The sequence below is a fragment of the Rousettus aegyptiacus genome, unplaced genomic scaffold, assembly GCF_014176215.1.
Source record: "Rousettus aegyptiacus isolate mRouAeg1 unplaced genomic scaffold, mRouAeg1.p scaffold_m13_p_1, whole genome shotgun sequence".
Classification (NCBI taxonomy): domain Eukaryota; kingdom Metazoa; phylum Chordata; class Mammalia; order Chiroptera; family Pteropodidae; genus Rousettus; species Rousettus aegyptiacus.
The window spans coordinates 130,247,908-130,268,853 of record NW_023416284.1 but is presented as its reverse complement, the minus strand read 5'-3'; the positions used below and the strand labels follow the sequence as shown (position 1 = coordinate 130,268,853).

General features: G+C 32.9%; 1 protein-coding gene across 2 annotated transcripts in view; it reads left to right on the top strand.

Moving 5' to 3' along the window:
• RNGTT (RNA guanylyltransferase and 5'-phosphatase) overlaps positions 1 to 20,946 on the top strand; it is a 235,902-nt gene that overhangs the window by 29,114 nt on the left and 185,842 nt on the right. For both annotated transcript variants that reach the window (XM_036220097.1, XM_016140623.2), the window contains exons 7-8: positions 12,093 to 12,202; positions 13,408 to 13,509. In XM_036220097.1, coding sequence (XP_036075990.1) covers positions 12,093 to 12,202; positions 13,408 to 13,509 — 212 coding nt within the window. The remainder of the gene's footprint in view (positions 1 to 12,092; positions 12,203 to 13,407; positions 13,510 to 20,946) is intronic.

Here is a 20,946-nt window from a genome sequence, read left to right as displayed (position 1 = left end):
GTTGGTTACACATTTCTTTACCATTTATTTTAGTGGTTACCCAAGATTTAACTATGCATCTTTGATTTGTTAAAGTCTGGTGTATTTGTACTTTTGCCACGTTTTAAGTTTATTGGGTTACATTGGTTAATACAATTATATAATTTTCAGGTGTACAGTATAATTTCACATCTGTATATTATATTATGTATTTACCACCCAAAGGCCTGTTTCCTTCTGCTGCCATATATTTGATCTCCTTTACTCACTTCACCTTCCCCCTATATCCTTATATTTGACCCCCTTTACCCTGTATACCTCTCACCTCCTCCTTCACACTCTACATTCTGGTAACCACTAGTCCTGCTCATTTGTTGCTTTTAGGTTTATACGCCACATATAAGTGATATCATGTGATTTTCAACTTTTTCTGTCTGGCTTATTTCGCTTAGCATGATCATCTCGAGGTCCATCCACGTTGTCGCAAATGGCGATATTTCATCTCTTCTTATGGCTGAGTAGTATTCCATTGTATATATGTACCACAGCTTCTTTAGCCAATCATCTATCCTAGGACATATCGGTTGCCTCCATGTCCTGCCACCGTGAATAATGCTTCTATGAATATGGGTGTGCAGATATCCGTATAGATACGAGTTTTCAAGTCTTTGGGGTATACCCAGTAGAGGGATGGCTGGATCATATGGTAGATTGATTCTTAGTTTGTTGAGGAACCTCCATGCTGTTTTCCATAGTGGCTGTACAAATTGGCAGTCCCATCAGCAGTGTATGAGGGTTCCTATTTCTCCACAACCTCTCCAACATTCGTTATTGCTTGTCCTGTCGAGTATAGCCGTTCTAACAGGTGTGAGATGGTATCTCGTTGTGGTTTTGATTTACATTTCCCTAATAGCTAGCGACGTTGAGCATCTTTTCATATATTTGTTGGCCGTTTGTATGTCCTCTGGGGAGAAGTGTTTGTTCAGGTCCTCTGCCCATTTTTTCATGGGATCATTTGTTTTTTTTTTGTTGTTGTTATTGAGTCATATGAGTTTTTTGTATATTTTGGATATTAGGCCCGTATCAGAGGTGTCGCTTGCAGATATATTTTCGCATTCGGATGGTTGTCTCTTTTCCTTGTTGACGGTTTCATTTGCTGAGCAGAAGTTTTTTAGTTTGATGTAGTCCCATTCATTTATTTTTGCTTTTACTCCCCTTGCTTTTGAGGTCAAATTCATAAAATCCACTTTAAGTCCAAGGTCCTTGGGTTTAGTTCCTATGTTTTCTTCTATGCTTTTTGTTGTTTCAGGTCTTACATTCAGGTCCTTAATACATTTTGAGTTAATTTTGGTGTGTGGTAATAGACAACTGGTGGCTTTCCAGTTTTCTCAGCACCATTTATTGAAGAAAGTTTCCTTTCTGCACTGTACATGTTTGGCTTTTTTGTTGAAAATTATTTGTCCATATAAATATGGGTTTACTTCTGGACTCTCGATTCTGTTCCAGTGGTCTGTGTCTCTGTTTTGCTGCCAATACCATGCCGTTTTGATTACTCTTGCTGTGTAGTATAATTTGAAGTCGGGCAGAGTGATGCCTCCAGCCTTGTTCTTTTTTCTCAGGATGGCTTTGGCAATTTGAGGTGTTTTGTGCTTCCATACAAATCTGATGATTTTTTGTTCTATATCTTTAAAAAATGCTGATGGGATTTTGATGGGGATTGCATTAAATCTGTATAATGCTTTAGGTAATAAGGTCATTTCAACTATGTTGATTCTCCCAATCCAAGAACATGGAATATCTTTTCATTTCTTTTCATCTTCTTCGATTTTTTTTAAAAATAGGGTCTTGTAGTTTTCATTATATAGGTCCTTCACATATTTCATTAAATTTATTCCTAGGTATTTTATACTTTTTGTTGCAGTTGCAAAAGGAATTGTTTTTTCCACTTCCTTTTCTGACACTTCATTGTTAGAGTATAGGAACGCTATGGATTTTTGAACGTTGATTTTGTATCCAGAGACTTTTACTGTATTTGCTTATAGTTTCTAGTAGTGTTCTTGTGGAGTCTTTAGAGTTTTCTATATACAGAATCATGTCATCCTCAAATAGTTACAGTTCGACTTCTTCGTTTCCCATTTGGATGCCTTTTATATCATTCTCTTGTCTGCACTTGCTAGGACCTCCAATGTTATATTGAATAAGAGTGGCAATAGTGGACAGCCTTTCCTTGTTCCTGCTCTTAGAGGGAAGGTTTGTAGTTTTTCACCATTAAGTATAATGCTGACTGAGGCTTTATCCCACATGGCCTTTATTATGTCAAGGTACTTTTTTTCTACACCAATTTTGTTAAGTATTTTGATCATAAATGGATGCCGTATCTTGTCGAAGGCTTTTTCTGCATCTGTCGATATGATCATACGATTCTTATTTTTTAATTTGTTTATGTGGTGTATCACATTAATTGATTTGTGAATATTGAACCATCCTTGTGCCCCTGGGATGAAGCCAGCTTGATTGTGGTGTATAATCTTTTTAATATGTTGCTGTATTCGGTATGCTAGTGTCTTATTTAGGAGTTTTGTATCTGTGTTCATGAGAGATATTGGTCTGCAGTTTTCTTTTGTTGTGTTATTTTTACCAGGTTTTGGTGTCAGTAATATTGGCCTCATGAAATGAGTTGGAAATATTGCTGCTTCTTTGATTATTTGGAAGAGTTTGAGGAGAGTAGGCCTTAAATCTTCTTTGAATGTTTGGTAGAATTCACTGGTGAAGCCATCTGGTCCTGGACTTTTACTTTTTGGTAGGTTTTTGATGATTGTTTCAATTTCCATACTGCTGATTGGTCTAGTTAGATTTTCCAGTTCTTCTTGATTCAGTCTAGGAAGGTAGTATTTTTCTAAGTACTAGTTTATTTCTTCTAGGTTATTAACTTTGGTGTTAAATACTTTTTCATAGTAGTCTTGTATGGTCCTTTGTATTTCTGTGACATCGGTCGTAATTTCCCCTCTTTCATCCCTGATTTTGTTTATTTGTGTCCTTTCTCTTTTTTCTTCAGTGAGTCTAGCCAGGTGTTTGTCAATTTTATTAACCTTCTCAGAGAACCAGCTCTTTGTTGCATTTATTTTTCTATTGTTCTTTTGTTTTCAATGTTATTTATTTCTGCTTCAATGTTGACTGTTTCTTTCTGCTGACTTTAGGCTTCATTTGTTCTCCCTTTTCTAGTTTTTTAAGGTGAACCATTATGTTGTTTATTTGGGCTCATTCTTGTTTTTGGATATAGATAAGCCTGTAACGATATGAACTTTCCTCTTACGACCACTTTTGCCATGTCCCAAAAGTTTTGATATGTTGTACTACCATTATTTTTCATTTCTATGTATCCCTTGATCTCTTTTTCTTTCTTCTCTGACCCAGTTATTTTTCAGTAGTATGTTGTTTAGTCTCATGTATTTGTGGTTCTTCCTGATTTCTTTTTGCAGTTGATCTCGGGTTTTAAAGCATTATGAAGAGAATCTGGTTGGTATGATTTCAACCCTCATATTTACTGAGGCTGTCTCTGTGTCCCAGTATTCGGTCAATTCTTGAGAATGTTTCACGTGCACTAGAGAAGAATGTATAAGCAGCTGTTTTGGGATGGTTCTGTAAATGTCAATTATGTCCAGTTGGACTAACGTGACATTAAAGGATATTATTTCCATATTGATTTTCTGTTTGGATGATGTGTCCATATTTGAAAGTGGGATATTTAGGTCCTCTGCTACGATGGTATTTTGGTCCTTTTGCCACTTTTTAGACATAAGAATCTTAGAACTTTTGATTCCATTTATCTCTGCCTGCCTTTTTGGTTTTGTGTATATGAATTCTATCACAATTTAAAATCGCATAAGACGTCATCACCATTATTATTTTGTAGAGTTAATTAATATTCATAAGCTATACCCATGTATTTATTTCGTCTGGTACTTTTAATTTTTTCATGTATTTTTGTGGTTCCATTTGGATAGTTTTCCTTCTGACCGAAGAGCTCTTCAGTATTTTCTATATATCACAGCAGTGGGTCTGCTGTGATATATAGTCTCAGTATTTATTTGTGCAGAAGCACCTTTGTTTGTTTGTTTATTTAATTATGCCGTTGTTTTGAAGAATGTATTGGATATAGAATTCTGTGTTGGCACTTTGAAGATATCATTTCATATCCATTTCTGTTCAGATGTTGCTTCTTTGAAAGTATTAGCTTTTTGTTACTGATTTTCAACTGTTTTGTTATGATATTTCTACTTGTGGTTTTCTATGAATTTATCCTGCTTCCTATTTATAGTGATTCCAGAATTTATGGTTGGGTTTTTAGAAGAACAGTTTTAGATTATTCTTGGCTGTTAATCTCTTCAAATATTGTTTCAGATTCATTTTTTTCTCTCTTCTCTTTCTGGGACTTACCCAATAGTCTCTCTCTCTTTTTAAAAATGTTTCTTATGCTCTTGTGCTCTTTTCTTTTCTTTTCTTTTTTTTTTTTTTTTACCATACTTTTGTTTCATTTTTCAATCTGGATATTTTCTTGTGACTTATTTTTCAGGTTATTAATATTTTCTTTAGCTTTGTCTAAGCTACTGTTAATTTCATCCATTGAGTACTTAATTTCAGTTATTTTACTTTCACTTTTGGAATTTACATTTGAGTTTTGAAATCATTTTCCGTGCTTTGTTGGAATTCTTCATCTTATCATTTAGGCTTTTTAATTTATTAACCCCAGTTATTTTACACCGTGTCAGGTAACTAATATGTGAATCTCCCGTGTATTTTTTCTTCTCATGTCCTTTCTATTTCTAGTCAATTGCAGGGTTTTTTTTTTTTTTTTTTCATGCTTAGGTATTTCTGTTTACTAGACATTATAAAAAAATGTGGAAATTGAGATTCTGTATCATGTTATTTTCCTTTGGAGATTTACTTTTGCTTCTGTGTAGGACTAGGAGTTGAACATCTTGTCTCGGTCAAGGATTGCACTGTTTGGAAGCTAGGTTTTTGTTTTGGGCAGCTAGACTGTGTTTTGGTTTACTCTTAATTCCTAGAGTGTAGCCCTTTGGTGATTCTAGCCGAAAGCTTGGAGAATGAAACAAGATCCCTCTTTTCTGGTGACCTGGAACTCCAGTTTTTGTTCCATCATTCCTGTGACATTTGTGAAAGCTCTGTTCAGCTTCTTAGCCTCTCTCTTACCATTTTTGAAACAATGCCTGTGTAGGAAAATCCTGGAGGAGAAAAGCTATAGTAGATGTCTGGCTCACATCTTGGCTTTCTTTACCTCTGAGTTCTTGGCCCTTCAAGTCCTTACTGCCTTTCTGATTCTCCAGTGTCTTCAAATAGGTGCAAAAGGCATTTTGTCTAACTTTTTCTCATGGCTGCAAAATTGGTCTAAATAAACTAGTTTGTCATTGCCCAAAGCAGAAATCTTTACTTCTCTGTTTTTGGAACAGGCAGTTAGGTTTGATTTCTAACTGATAATGAGGAGATAATGATTTTAAGAGTATTTGTGGTTATACTTCCAAAGGCAGAGTTATGAAAAAAAATTCTAAAGGGTTATGTACCACTTTAGTAGTTTTTTCTTCTTTTTAAATCATAATTAGTAAATACTAAAATTATGAAATATATTTTTTACTTATAAAAGTAACATACTTACATTAAAAAAATTGAAAATTAAAGAAACACCTTATAATCCCTCAACTTTCACCTTACTACTGGCATTTTTGGTCATCTTAGAATTTCTCCTTATCTATCTATCTATCTATCTATCTATCTATCTAACTATCTATCTATCATCTATCTGTCTCTGTTTACCCATCTATCATTATTTTAAAAGCATACAGAATGACTTAAAGATCGATTTTCTTTGTGAAATAAAAATGATGACATTTAGAATTAATAGAGAAAAAAAATGAAGGTATCTCTTCATTCCTCCTCTCTACCTTTTGGTTGTCCTTTTAGATACTATTTTTTCTGTGCATTTACATAGATATATTCAGTTTTGATCTTACTCCCGCTCCCCTTTTTAAAATAAATGTATTTATCTGCAGCCTTAAAAGAAAAAACTGAGATACCCGTTTTCAGTACATATATACATCAAGCTGGAAGATCTAGCTGAGAAATTCTTCCTGAATATAGAGAACTACCTTATTCATTTTAGCTAACACCAGAGGAAACAGCTTATAAAAAACAAACAGAACATATCTTTAGAAGATAAGAGATCAACCCATAAAATAATGGCATACTATTAATGAAAAGAATGAATTAGAGACCTTGAAAATGATAAAAAAGGTCAGTATGTGAGTTGCATAGCAGAATCAAGTTAGCTGTACAGGAAATTACCAAGCTGGAAGATCTAGCTAGGAAGTTCTTCCTGAATGCAGCACAAAAGGATAAAGAAATATGAAAAATAGTTTACAGTTATATAATGATTTATGTAAATGATTTAACAGAATGAAATGTCACAGGGGGTAAATACAGTAAAGATAAAAAGTGTTCTTTTAAGGATTGTTTTCTGTAGTGCAGTAAGGCCAGGTCAGATTAGTGATTTTAAGAAGCTAATAGGAGGTGAGAAAATGGACACAGTTGTGTTAGGGGTCCTCAGTACCACTCCCGTGTTTGGACTCATATAGCTGTACTCAGAACTAAGATTTATCACAGTGATGTACTAAGGATATGTAACTGGATCATAAGGGAGAAAGACAAGTGGAGTCTAGAGTAGTCCATATTCCGGCTTTTTTATCCTCTTCTCCCCATATTGGGTCACGCAGAAATGAAAATGCAGTAACACATGTGTGATGTTTCTGCTTAGGGCAGCTCATTAGAGTCTCAGAGCGTAAGGTTTTCACTGATGGCTGTTCATGTAGGCAGCCTCTGTCTGGCATGCAGCAAAACTGCAGAATCCAGAAGAAAAACATTTGTTTCCTATAAACAGTTGTTGGTATAAATTAATCATAGTGAATTACCCTTATCATTTTTCTGAGAATACTCTTTGACAGTCATATTCAGATGCCATCCAGGGGCTAAACATGCAAGCAGTCTTGTTTTGTTAACTCTTTTCTGTACACTAGTACAGACTATTTATTAAAGTAGTTTGCTTATGATCAAAAAAGAAGAATAAAGGTGATTGCTTGATGAATATATAGTCAGAAGAGGCTTTTTAGTATGGAATAAACTCAAGCTTATTTATTACTCATGGATAAGGAACTTGTGGAGTCAAGTCAATGAAAGTCAATAAAAGTTAGGAAATAAATGATAGAGCAGTCTCTGAGGAGATGAAAGGGAATGGAGTTCAAAAGTAGATGGAGAAATAGGTCTTCAGCAAGAGGGGGAATTCTCATCCTTAGTGCTGAGATTCTAAGTTTTCCTCAGTTAATTTCAGCCTTTATGTGGGAGTGGCAATTACTAATGGTAGGTCAGTACAATATTGGTTATATTTAGTATGGATGTAATGGAAAGACAAAAGGGAGAGGAGTACTGAGGATATCAGGCAAAGAATAATGGAAGTAATCAGCCATAGGATCTAGTTTGAGTAGAAAGTATGGTCAGAATCGAGGGCTGTTAAGACTGTGAGAAGGGAGGAGTGAGAGATTGTTAATCTTGGTGAAACCGAAAGTGAGCATAAGGAGAGTAAGAGTTAATCTATTTAACGAGAGGTTAGAGGTGTGTTGGTTTTAGGATGTTGTGGGTACAGTGTGAGTTGGATTGATGGACCAAAAAGTGGAGCAGTAGGGAATGATGATGGTATGGCCATGGAGCAGGCTGTTTGAGTTAAGTAAAGACAAGGGTCATTGGAAATGAAATTATTGAATGCCTAGGTTGTTTGGTGGGTCCAATTTTCTTAGTGAATGTAATTATGGATGTTAGCAATGTAAGAAATACCAACTGTTTTTGATAAATGTGGAGAAATGACCAGTGGTCAGTACACAAAGGACAGAGTGATCAGATTAGACTCTGTGGTTACAAGTAACAGAAACTAACTCAAACTAGCTTAAATAATAAGAGGAATTTATTAAAATAAATGGGTGGAATTCAAGCATAGGAATATAGCCCAGTCTCAAGAAGGGACTGGAGGCTGGACCTGGAAAGCTACCTAGAGCCTAGTTTCTGTTATTCTTTTTCTTTTTTTCTTTTCTTTCTTTTTTTTTTTTTTTTAATAATTTCTGCTCTTTTCCCCTTTCTCCCTCTGTAATTACCCCTCCTCACCCCACTTCCACCCCATGGATGGTGCCATTTTCCCCTTAAGAACTGGGTCTCTGAAGGCGAGGCGTCCCCTCCCACATGCTTACGGCATGCACCTGGGGCCAGGCGCATCTGGAGTATGGTTCATGGCTCTACTTGGGGCGCAAACCCAGAACCTTTTGTGTGCAAAGCAGACATGCTAACCACTGCACTATGGAGCCACCCCAGGTTCTGTTATTCTTAATTCCTCACCTTTGCATTTCTCTCCTTTATATTTTCATTTCTCACCTTTTTATTTTCATCTGTCCTTTCTGTCATACTTCTTACTGGCTTGCTCTCTCAAGACTGATTTCTCATTGGCCTGGGAGGTTATAGCTGACCTACATCTTCTAAGCTTATGTGTTATCATGTTAGCCATATGCAGACTTTCGCTGTCTTAAATCCCAATTCCAAAGTTACCAAGAGAGAACCTGGTGGGTTCAGATTGTATTAGAGCGTTTACTCATGCTTCCATCAACTTTGGTTGGAGTGGGACATTGCTTTATCATGCAACATGACTGTTAGGGTTTTGTCTTTGTGGATGAGGAGGGCAGCTCTTACGCAGAGAGCTGTTATATCACCACTACGGTGAATATCTGCCCTACCACAGCTGAATGATGTAGCTGAATTGAGTTAGTTTAAATGGACAAGGAGCTTTTGAAAGATGTTAGGAAAGAAGTGAAGATATAGGAGAATGGTTTTTACTACCCATGGAACTTGGGCAGTGGAGAATAAGTAGCTTTTATTTAAGAGAGAAGTGGCCTCCTTGGTGGAGAGCTAGCTTTTAGTTAAGACACAGGGTATATAGTGTTCACAAAAAAAGCTTGAAGTTATAGGGGAGGTTATTTGTGAAAAAGAGATTCCAGGATTTACATTGGAACTCTGGGAAGGTGATTAGTGGTAAGATGAACCAAGGAGAAGGGACTCCAAAGCAATAAGGACAAGACCATCAGAGAGGAAAGATGACTGGAGAATTGAATTTTAGGTGATGTCACAGGTATGGTTGACAGTAATGAGAAGTGTAAATGTAATTAATTGGCAAGTTACCATTTGGAAAACTTTCATTTTCCTTTTTCTTTTCTTTCTTTTTTTTTTTTTACAATCTGAGGTTGAAGATAGTTAACAGGCAATGCAAGAGTGATTAATTCTTTGTAGCTCGTAATTCTTAATGCAGCGAACTTATTTTGATTTGAAGCATTTATTTTTGTTAGAGTTCCTCTTTCCTGCATCTCATGTGGATGTAATTGTGATTTGAAGTAATGGACTCCTTGTAGTGAATTCTGATAGTTCTGTTTGGTTTATGACAGAGGTACATGTCCTGTACTTGGCCCTCACATTCCTAAGACACCTGTATTCACTTTTAGAGCACACGCTGTTATTGAGTTGGAAAGCATGACTTACAGGTATGTTGCTTGCTCTTTTGAATTGATGTCTGGAATCATCTCTTCAAATAAAATTGTTGGTGCATTTTCTTCATTACTAAAATACCCTTATTACACATTACATGCATACTTGCTTTCTCTCCTTGCACGCGTACACACACACACACACACACACACCCTCACCCTCTCACATATAGTTTGCCTCTCATCTTCTGTAATAATTTCCTTGATTTCTTTCTAATTGATCACTCATTCATTTTGTCCTGTTTGTGGTAGCCATATAAATGTTCATTTTAAGGCAGGCATAGTCTGTTTATGAAATGCACTTTATCTTCTTTGTACTTTTGATTTTTCTTCTCACAGACTAAAATGATAATTTGTGAAAAGTGAAAATAAATGTCAGTGACTTTAATACTCTGTTATATTGTTTGAAAATAGTTCCAGACTTAAAAAATTACTGTTTATATTTAGAATTAGTGATCTTTCTTGGAAATATTACATAACTTTGAATGCTATAAAATATTTTTGTCACAAGAAACTTGTAATAACAGTAAATAGCAAATTAAATTATTCTAAAGTTACTAAATAGTATTTGTGAATAAAGTACATCATGCTTATTTTTTTATTGGACTTATTCCCGCCTTCTTTTTACTTAATTATTGCAGAAGAAAATAAGGGAATATAAAAAAAGTAAAAAAGAAATTGATGTATTCTAGGAAATATTAAGGAAGAAGAAAAATAAATGGATGATACATTTACTAGATGGTTGGAATTATCGTTTATAAACACTCAATAGTTGTTAAATCTGTACTGAGGCTCAATATTTATTTGTTCTGTTAAGTTAAAAAATATTTAGCTTGTTCAGTTGCATAGACTTATTAAAATATTCCTGTAGTAATATTGTGGGAAAGTTCTTGGTTGAATGTTGATTATATTTCCAGTGTTTTAGTCTTTTTTATTTGTTAGAAAAAGAAGTAATGTTTGTATTTTTAGGATTAATTTATTCTAATTTGGCCTTCACTTTTCAGAAATTACTGTTGATTTCTTAACTTCTTAGGAAATACATGTTTATCAGTGAAGCTAGGTACCTTCTTCATGTAAAACTAGTACTTTCAGAATAAAGATGCTGAACAGTGAACTCTCAATGCCTTCTCTTTTCAATTAGTGTAGCTAGATATACTTTTATAAGAATATTGAAATTGAGTATCTCAATAACTAAATATGGTAAAAAAAATCTTATTTATCTTTCCTTTAAAAATGCTTTTCTTCCTTTCTTTTCTCTCTCTTTTTCTTTTTTTCTTTCTTCTGTTATTATGTTTAATGGTAGAAATGGTTCTAAAACAGAAATTTCATTGGCTAATAAAGAGAGTTGATGGTGTAGTAGAGAGCAGTGGTACTCTTTGATCCTTTGGCTCATGAAATCTCTATGTTTATTTAGGGAAAACAAAGTAGACAACATATTAGATAACTATAATGTAATTCAGAATTAGAATCTGAACCAATCAACTTGATTCTACTCAGGACTCTTGTATATTTGACAGGGATGTGTGTGGTCTAAATATTTTGTTCATTTTTTCCCTTCCCGCGTGGCTCGAGTTACTAAATCTTTGCTAGAAGGTTGATCATTGCAGCTAGTAGACCATATTTCTTATCCCCTAATTACATTCACAGCTAGAGTTGTTTTATGGATTTTTTTCTTGAGACTGATGCCAGTCCACTTATGGGCCTGAAATTAATTGTAGCATGAATCTCTATTACTTTTTTAGTTTTTGAAATATCCAGAAGTGTTCTTTATTTGATATATAAAATTCCACCCACTTCACTTTTGATATTTTAAAAATATGCTTGCTATGAAATATAGTAAGACACATTATTTAGTTCTGAATTAATAAGTTTAGATTAAAAATTCAGTGATGAATAATATTTAGTTTTATGTTGATACATCCAATGACTGTAGCTTAACCACTTTGTCTACTGTTAATACTCGTGAGTGTTTATCCCCTTAAAATCTATACTCCATAAGTATTATTGCTAAATGATATAGAGTAGACCTCAGTTCACATTCTTTTATTACCATTTGGATAAGTTACATGCAGTCTGTATACCTCATATACTCATTTGTGAAATAAATATAATAAAAATCACTTTTCAGAGGTATTGAAAGAATTAGAAAAAATGTTTGTAAAATGCCAGGTACTCTGCCTAGCTCTGAGTAAATGGTAGGTAGTTATGGCTGTTATGATTTCTGAGTAGTGCCTATGGAATGCTTTGATCACATGATGTATAACTGGGCTATTTATGTACCGTGAAAATTATTTGCTGGATTAAAGAAAACTAGTGTATAGTCTCAGGATTTTATAGTGCCTCCTGGAACAGACCATTTCTGTTTCATACATTTGCTAAGATTTGTGAAAATGAATGAACTTCTCTCTCAGTCTAGTCTTCGTAAATGGATTTGAACCCTAATAAAATATTGTTATTTTCCTTTGATTTTAGGGTGCTATTTTCTTGGAAGGTGTAACTGTTAGAGGTGTAACTCAAGTGACAACTCAACCAAAGTTAGGGGAAGTACAGCTGAAGTGTCATCAATTCTGTGGCTGGGAAGGGTAATAAACATTTTATTCTTACTTTATAATATTTAACATTGATGCAATCATTAATGTAGCTTTGTTGCCTCTTGAAGTTTGGACATTTACATAGAGTGCTTAGAAAGATGTCAAATAAGAGTTTATCAGACTGTTCTCAGGACAGGCGGTGTAATATCTAGACAGTTGAGTCAAAAATTAGATTTACCTGCCTTCCTAAAGGAATAGAAAGTTACTGTTGTTATAGTCTAGTGTTTGTTTTGTGTGTTTGATTCAACTGTTACTGATTAATGCTTGGGTTGCCCTTAGCACTGTATTAAGGAAGAAGAGATGAAACTTGAATGTGCCATGTTTTTCAGGTTTTCTTTAGTGAGAAACCTGGGAGAATCAGTTTTAAATATGTTCTGTCCTTTACCATGACTTGAAAATATTTATTAGACATTTCATGGGAAAAGATTTGGGAGAGAATTCACTGCTCTTATCTGTTGCTCTCAGGTGTTGGCCTATAATCATTTTTGTTGATCATTGCTATCTGTGGCATAAAATTATAATATAGCTGGAACATGAAACAGAATTAATTATTAAAAATTTTTCATATAAAGAATTTTTTGACTGGTAAATACAGATCAATCAGCTAGAAATCATTTAACTAAAAGGTAAAAATGATGATGAAGTAATATTGATTTTAGTGTTAGGTTAAACTTACCTTGCCAATGTACTTTAATCTTAATCTATGTTTCTCCTGTTTTGTCACTTTTGAGCATCTTTTGAGGAGAAACTTGCAAACTCTGCACAGTTACGGCACGTTGGCAGTTTCACAATGGAGGAATATGGGGTCTAGAATACTTAAGATACTAAGGCATGATTTACACTTCATAATATAAAAGACTTGTAAACATACCTGCTTTACTATTTTGATTATTAATATTTAAAAGTTAACCAATGTCACCATAAAAAAATAAAAAATAAATAAAAAATAAAAAAAAAACTTAAAAAAATTAGCCCAATAGTTATAGTATAGTAGTGGTGATTAGAACCTTGTTAACTTGTGATATAAAATGTCAAGAAAATGATAACCTTTAGTTAATGTTCTTGCGAAAGCTAGTATTATTCCATTTGACATTAATCTCTTGATATGGAGAACATTGTGATAAATGTGTGACTTAAGTGAGATTGGTTTCAGACATGTATTACTTTGTCTGAATAGTAATAAAATGTTCTTTAAGGTCCGGATTCCCTGGAGCACAGCCTGTTTCCATGGACAAGCAAAATATTAAACTTTTGGAGCAGAATCCATATAAAGTAAGCTGGAAAGCAGATGGTACTCGGTAAGTTAAACGTCTAAAAAAAATTATACAAATAACCCTAGTACTTGAAGAATATTGCTTTGTTGTTAGAGAAGGTTTGCACTCTGGGGAGTGTGAATTTATGATTTGAAGAGCAAAATAATCATGTTTCTAATACTGTGTAGTTTTTGTTTTACTAGTATTCTTAGCTATGTGATCCTTTAATTCTGCTAAACTTTTGGTTTTAGAGTTCTGTTAGTTTGACATAAATTCATACCAAATTTAAGTTTGAAAGTGTTTTTTCTCTTGATAACATTGTACTTTTTGATATATCTGCCTCCTACCACATGTCTAACAATTTTGGGGCACTTCTGAAATTAGCAGATGTGCTGTCAGTTTATAATCTAGAAATTACCAAGTCTCTCTGATTCATTCTATATTTTGCTCCTTCGAATAGTTTTTCTCTTAATTCTTGCTAATTCTTTTTGTGATTTTTATATACTCTCAAGGTTGTATTCTTACAACAAAGTTGGCTTCAAATTTCATATTTTTAAGTTTAAAAATATTTATTAGCATAAATTTTATGTTTCCCAAATAGTATTTAACTTTCTCTTTTAGTAATCCATATTTTTAGAGCTTTTCTGTATGTACTTAGCAAATGTTCATTTAGCAAATGTAATGATAGTTGAAATAATTATTTTAATAGATAATTAATATAGGAGTCCTATTAACATTTTTGTAATAAAATGTTTTAGAATAATTAGGAGTGCATATATATTTTAGTTTTTTTCCAGGTTTATTGAAATACAATTGACATACATCATTATATAATTTAAAGTGTACAACTTGTTGATTTAATACAATTATGTATTGCAAAGCGATTACTTCCATAGCATTAGTTAACACCTCCATTACTTAATTACTATTTATTTTGTGGTGGAAAAACATTTAAGACGTATTGTCTTAGCAATTTTCAAGTATATAATACAGCATTAGTAACTATGACCCCCATGCTACATATTAGATTCCCCAGAACTTATCTGTCTTATAACTGGAAGTTTGTACCCCATTTCTGTTACCCCCTTAGTCCTGGTAACCACATACTAGTCTCTGTTTCTATGAGTTTGACTTCTTTAGATTTCACATATGAGTGGTATCATGCAATATTTATCTTTCTCTGACTTATTTTACTTAGCAGAATGCCCTCAAAAGTCCATCTATATTGTAGAAAATGGCAGGATTTCCTTCTTTCTCATGGCTAAATAAGATGTCATTTTATATATATATATATCTATTATAGATAGTAGCCCCTGCCTCCATCTGTAGTTTTGCTTTACACAATTTCAGTTACCTATTGTGAGCCATGGTCTGAAACTATTAAGTGGAAAATTCCAGAAACAAACAATTCATAAGTTTTTAATTACACTCCATTTAGAGTAGTGTGAGGAAATTTCTTGCCGCCCAGCTCTGTCCCTCCTGGGACATGAATCATCCCTTTGTCCAGCGTATCCACACTGTATACACTGCCCACCTTTTAGTCACTTGGTAGCCATCTGGGATATCAGATGGACTGTTGCAGTAACACAGTGCTTTTGTTAAAGTAACCCTTATTTTACTTAGTAATGACACCAAAACAAAAGAGAAGCGATGCTGGCATTTCAGATATGCCAAAGAGAAGCCGTAAAGTGCTTCCTTTAAGTGAAAAGTGAATATAATACAATAAGATATTTTGAGAGAGAGAGCGCGAGTAAGCGTGTGCGTGTGCACATTTACATAAAAATATATTGCTATATTTTTATAATTGTTTTAATTATAAATTAAATATATAACAATAAATATAGTTATATATTTTATTATTGTTAACATTTTACTATGCCTAGTTTATACATTAAACTTTATCAAAGATATGTATATGTGTGTGTGTGTGTGTGTGTGTGTGTATTTATATGGAAAAACATAGTACATATAAGGTTTGGTACTATCCACAGTTTCAGGCATCGGCAGGGGGTCTTGGAATGTATCCGCTAACGATAAGGTGGGGATACTGTGTATCACATTTTCTTTGTTCTTTGTTGACTGATGTTTGTTTCCATATCTTGATTTTGTGAAGAATGCTGAAATAAATACAAATGGGAATGCAGATATCCCTTTGGGATCTTGTTTTCATATTTTAGCTTTTAAATGTTAATTTGAAGAAGATATAGGTTGCTTTTAATTTTTATGAGAAGTTTTTGTGTCAGAGTAGCAATTACAACTTTTGTATCCATTCTTCATTTATATTTAGCTTGTGGTGACTTTAAAAGATATAAATGGAGACATGGAGTGGGGCAGATATAACTTGATTTTAATAATAGGTGAATATAATAACGTTATTTGAGCATGATGTGCTTTCTAGTAATTTATATTTTAATTATTTGGGACCATATAAAACTATTTTCTTTCATCTTTTTTGGAAATAATCTTTCCCTTTAATTTAGCATCTTTTAAGTTTTTGGGGGGATTTTATACATAGCACAGGTTTATTTAAGTTCAGAAAATAACATAAAAAGAAGAAAATAAAAATAATCATTTTATCAGAGATAACCACGACCATGATTGTCCTTATTCTTTTGGTTATAAAACGGTTATTGTTTTTTGATATTAACGTTTGGTTAGTGAGTTTAAGTAAATAACAAAGTATGTTTTATATATACATTCTTCATATATTTACATATATGTGTTCATTTGTTCACATTATTTTGAATTTAAAAATGGAGTAGCTTGAAAAATGAATTTTAAAATATAAAAAATTCAAACAGTGCAGACAGATAAAATGAAATTTTAGTTTGTTTTGTGTTCTACTAGGAGTATTCATTTCTATGGGGAATGAATCTATAAAGATGGATACAGTTAAAGATTCAGATAATTTGAATGATAAGCTCCTTCCATGCACTCCTCACAGTAGATATATATTTTTGAAAGATAAGTACAAATTAGCATCATTGGTTATTTTCAGAATGTTGAAATTATATTTAAAGTCTTGGATTATAATAAGTTCAGAATCTGTTAAATTGTTAGGAATGCTAGTTAGTAAATTGAAGTGTTGTTGAGACGTTTATATTCGGTAAGGTACAATGTCTTAACAGATGAGTTTATTACCTATCTCATTGAGTGGAGGAATGCAGTGTAAAAGATAAGGGTCAAAGATGCCTTTCTAGGCTGTATACTACAAAATGGTTTGGGGACTTGGGTGTGAGGCATAGTTTTGATCTGTCGAGTTTCATATTCTGGGTATTCTTTACTTTCTACATTGCCATCTCCATGGTGTCCAAGGTTATGGTCGTGGCAAATGCTGCTTAAACAATAAAGTCTGCAAAATTTGTCACTTACTTTTGTTTTCTCTCCTCTGCAGTTGTATGCGCCTTTCTCTGTCTCTCAGTACTGTCAGATCCCTAAATGATTCGCTAAATTAATTTGAGCTAATACATTTTTGATCAATAATGGAAATACCTCATTTATCATATAACCATGCTCTACTAAAAACAAAAAGAAAACCCCTAAGTATTTGTTTCTCACTCTGTCTTTATTCTGGGAGAAAAACATTTATGTGAGATGTTGATTTGATTTGCTTCATATCTAGAGATCGCTCTGGGGAGAATGGTCATTTAACAGTACTGAGTGTCCCAACCCATGAACATGGTACATTCTACCATTTATTTAAGTCATTTTTAATTTCTCTTGGCAATGTTGTATAGCTTTCAGTGTAGAGTTCTAGCACATCTTTTGTTAAACTTTTAAAAAGGAACCTATGTTTTGATATTGTCATTAACTGACTGTGGTCCTGAAAGGAGGCCATATAATAACTTGGAAATAAAATGAAAAAATCTATTATCTACTGAAGTGAAAACGAGGTTCCTTGCTTTGAATTCTGTAGAAGTACTATCTCACCCATGGCAGATGGCTTCATACACTAGTATGAGGACACTAATCATTTGTGCATGTTGATATTGTACTAGTAATCTTCCTGAACCTTCTAGTAAGTTCAAATGGTGTGAATATAGATTTTTTGAATTTTTTATCTAGTTATCATCTGAAAATATTTTTCTGTTTTTGTTCAGTTATAATTATAATTCATTATAATTAGTATGTGTGTGTTTGTTGGTATGTGTGTATTATGGTACTAGTTAGAACTTCTAGATAATGGAATTTTTCTAGACGATGTATAATTATATGTTATTGGGTATTGCCATGTTAATTTCAGTGGGAATGATCCTCGGTTTTAGTATTAAGTATGATATTTGCTGTAAGTTTTACTATGTAGCCTTTATCTAGTTAAGAAAATTACTATCCCTGGTTTGCTAAGAATTTTATCATCACTGAATTTTATCAAATGCATTATTAGCATTAAGATAAGTCATATGAGTTTTCACTTTATTAATTCACTTGGTATAGTCAATTACACTGATAGATTTTCTGAAGTTGAACTACCTTTTTTTTCCAATATGATGTTGGATTTGATTTGATGTTTTTTTGCATTTATGTTTATAAGTGAGATTGGTCTGTATTTTTTTGTATTACCTTTGTGTGATTTTGCTATGAAATTTGTACTAGTCTCTTAAAAATGAGTTGGAGATCTTTTCCTTTTGTTATGCATCTAGAACATTTCTGTTAGGTAGAGATAATCTGTTACTCTTAATAGTTGTAAAAGGATTAAATGAGGTAATTAATTTAAAGCAGTTAGTAGACTGCTCAGCATTCATTAGGTACTCAGTAAAAGATAGCTACTATTTATTTTGCTTTTCTCTTTTCACAAATGGATTGCACACCTGCTTGCAAAAAAGGTGTGTGATAAGTAATTGAATAAGCAACTGCATGAATAAATAGGTAAATTATTGTGGGAGGAACTAATAAAGTAAGTGATTAAATGAAAGAATACAATACTTAAACAGTATAAACAAAGTGTGATGTATCTAGGGAACTACATATAGCTTGACACATGGGAAAATTCTGAGCATAGAATCTAGGAAAATCTGTATTGGTCATAGTGGAGATGCAGAAGACGGGACTCTTGGGTGGAAATGCAAAACCAGAAGAAGTGATATAATGGTACTACAGATACAATTAGAATTGAAGTATTTTGTAATTGTGAAATACTGTTCTTTCACAAATTTTATAAATATCTCAGGAAAAGATACTCAAACTTATTAAGAATTCCTCTCTGTACTTAATTAGCAGAATTTGTCATGTAATTAAAAGAGAAAACATCAGTTTTCAAAATAATTTTTCAAAATTTATTCAACATCCATATGAAAATGATGATTAGAACTATGTAAAAATTTTAGAATTAATCTCGTAATTTAAATTTTTTCTTTTAATCTAGAGATTACATAGTATAAATTTAATTTCAACTGTTTCTGAATCATCAAGACTAAAAAACAAATTATTATTTTTTGTAATTTATTTTAATACAAATAGTGAAGTAAAAGATAACTCAAACTTTGTTTGACATGGGAAAAATGTAAGGCTATGGGAATAATTTGTAATTGACAAGTAAAAGCCTTGACATGAGTTGATAATCATAATGAAAGCAGCTCTTGAGGGTTGGGACTTTTGTCTTTTTAACCACTGTGTCCCCAGGGCCTAGAATAGTGCCTGGCACATGGTAGGCACTCAAGAAATACTCACTGAAGGAATTAATCAGTGAAAAGTAGCTAATGTCTTTGCGGAAATATATGGATGTATTGAAATTTTTGAGATTTAAAAAAATGACAACTCTACGTCATACTTAATTTCTAAATAAAAATGTAAACCATTTAGCAAAATAAAGCATATTTCAAGGGAAAAGATGCACTAGGGCAGAATTTAAAGCTTGACGGACTTAAGAAATAACTTTTGTTTGGATTTCTATAAGATAGGGATGATGTTATCTTTACAGAGTTATTAAAGGATTTAATGAAATAATTAATTTAAAGCAATTAATATTCAGTAGACACGGTAAAAGATAGCTACTGATTTACACGCGCATATACTTCTGACTTACATAGATATATAATACGTGCCCTTATATAAGTATGCCCTGCTTTAAGAAAAACTGAATATACAGGTAAATTATTTAAGGAATTAGAAAAAACCACTTAGGCATTATAAAAATGTAATATATAGACAGCTGTTTATATTTAAGTAAGTGAGATATATTCGTATGATGCTTCTTGGAGGAAATTGTAGTCAAATTCATTCTTCCTGAACTCTGGTCTGAGAATCCCCTTCTTTTGTTATTCAGAAATTATATTGAAAACTCCTTACTTCCAGGGTTCTGTGTCAGGTGCTGAATGGATCAGGAGTGCTTAAGACAGATCCCCAGCTTTAAGATTCTTGTATAATCCAGGATTCAGCAAAATGTTTTCTATAAAGGCCAGAAAATAAATATTTTAGGTTTTGTGGGCCATGTGGTCTCTGTCTCAGCTATTCAGCTCTGTCATTTTAGCACAAAAGCAGCTACATTTTGCCACTCATAAACAAATGAGCTAACTGTATTCCAATAAAACTTTGTTTACAAAAACAGGTAACAGGCCAGATTTGGCACTTGGGTCATAGTTTGCCAACCTATGATGGAATGCATTCTCCTAAAAAGACTATCTTTACATCTAAAATGTTCTTCCTTTCTTTATAAGAAAGTGTAAAAGTGAATTTAAGGTAGGAAAAAAGTTTAGTATAAAGATGTTTTGTTTTAAAATTTGCTTCAGGAAATTGAAAGTTGAAATAAGATTTTCTTCTCATTTGTAGGTTATTTTACTAATTCCTTGGTACTTTGACAAGATATTTTTTTATTTGAATAATTCACTAAATTTATAAATTTGAGAGGTAAATTAAGCCTCTTTTCCTCATAAAAATCATGTCTCTCATGTCTTTGTTATAAGAGTTCTCGCTTTATAATATGTTTAGACAGCTTCTATATTTGCTGTTCTAATGGTTTTTTATGCAGAACAGTGTAATTACCCCATGTAGCTTACTTGGATCCCTCAGTATGTATCCCATTAATAATGTTTGTAGCAGATGTTTATTTTACTGACTGGAGCTGAATGTTCAGATAGGAGTAGTGTGGATAAGGTATTGAGATGCTAGAATAGAAAAGTCTTACATACTGAGAGGAATATGAAAGCAGTCTTACATGTCTCTGGAATAATTTTCAGTGAACTACAAAAACAAAACTCTTGTTTTATGCTACTTAGGTACAGAACAAATAAATCAAATTATGATCAATTAAATAATGCGTGGACTACTTTAGATTTGTTCACTTTACTCTTTTTCAGTTTCATTTGAGGGAAGAAATCAGAGCAAATATAAATTTCTATTTAGCTCTATTTTTCTTTTGATTGCAAAGCAAATAGTTCCTTGTGATATATAACATACAAGACATCGTAGGAAAAGAAAGTACAATTCCTGCCTTGAATCAGCTTTCCGATGTAATAAGAGATATAGTAAAACTATGTATAGTACAAG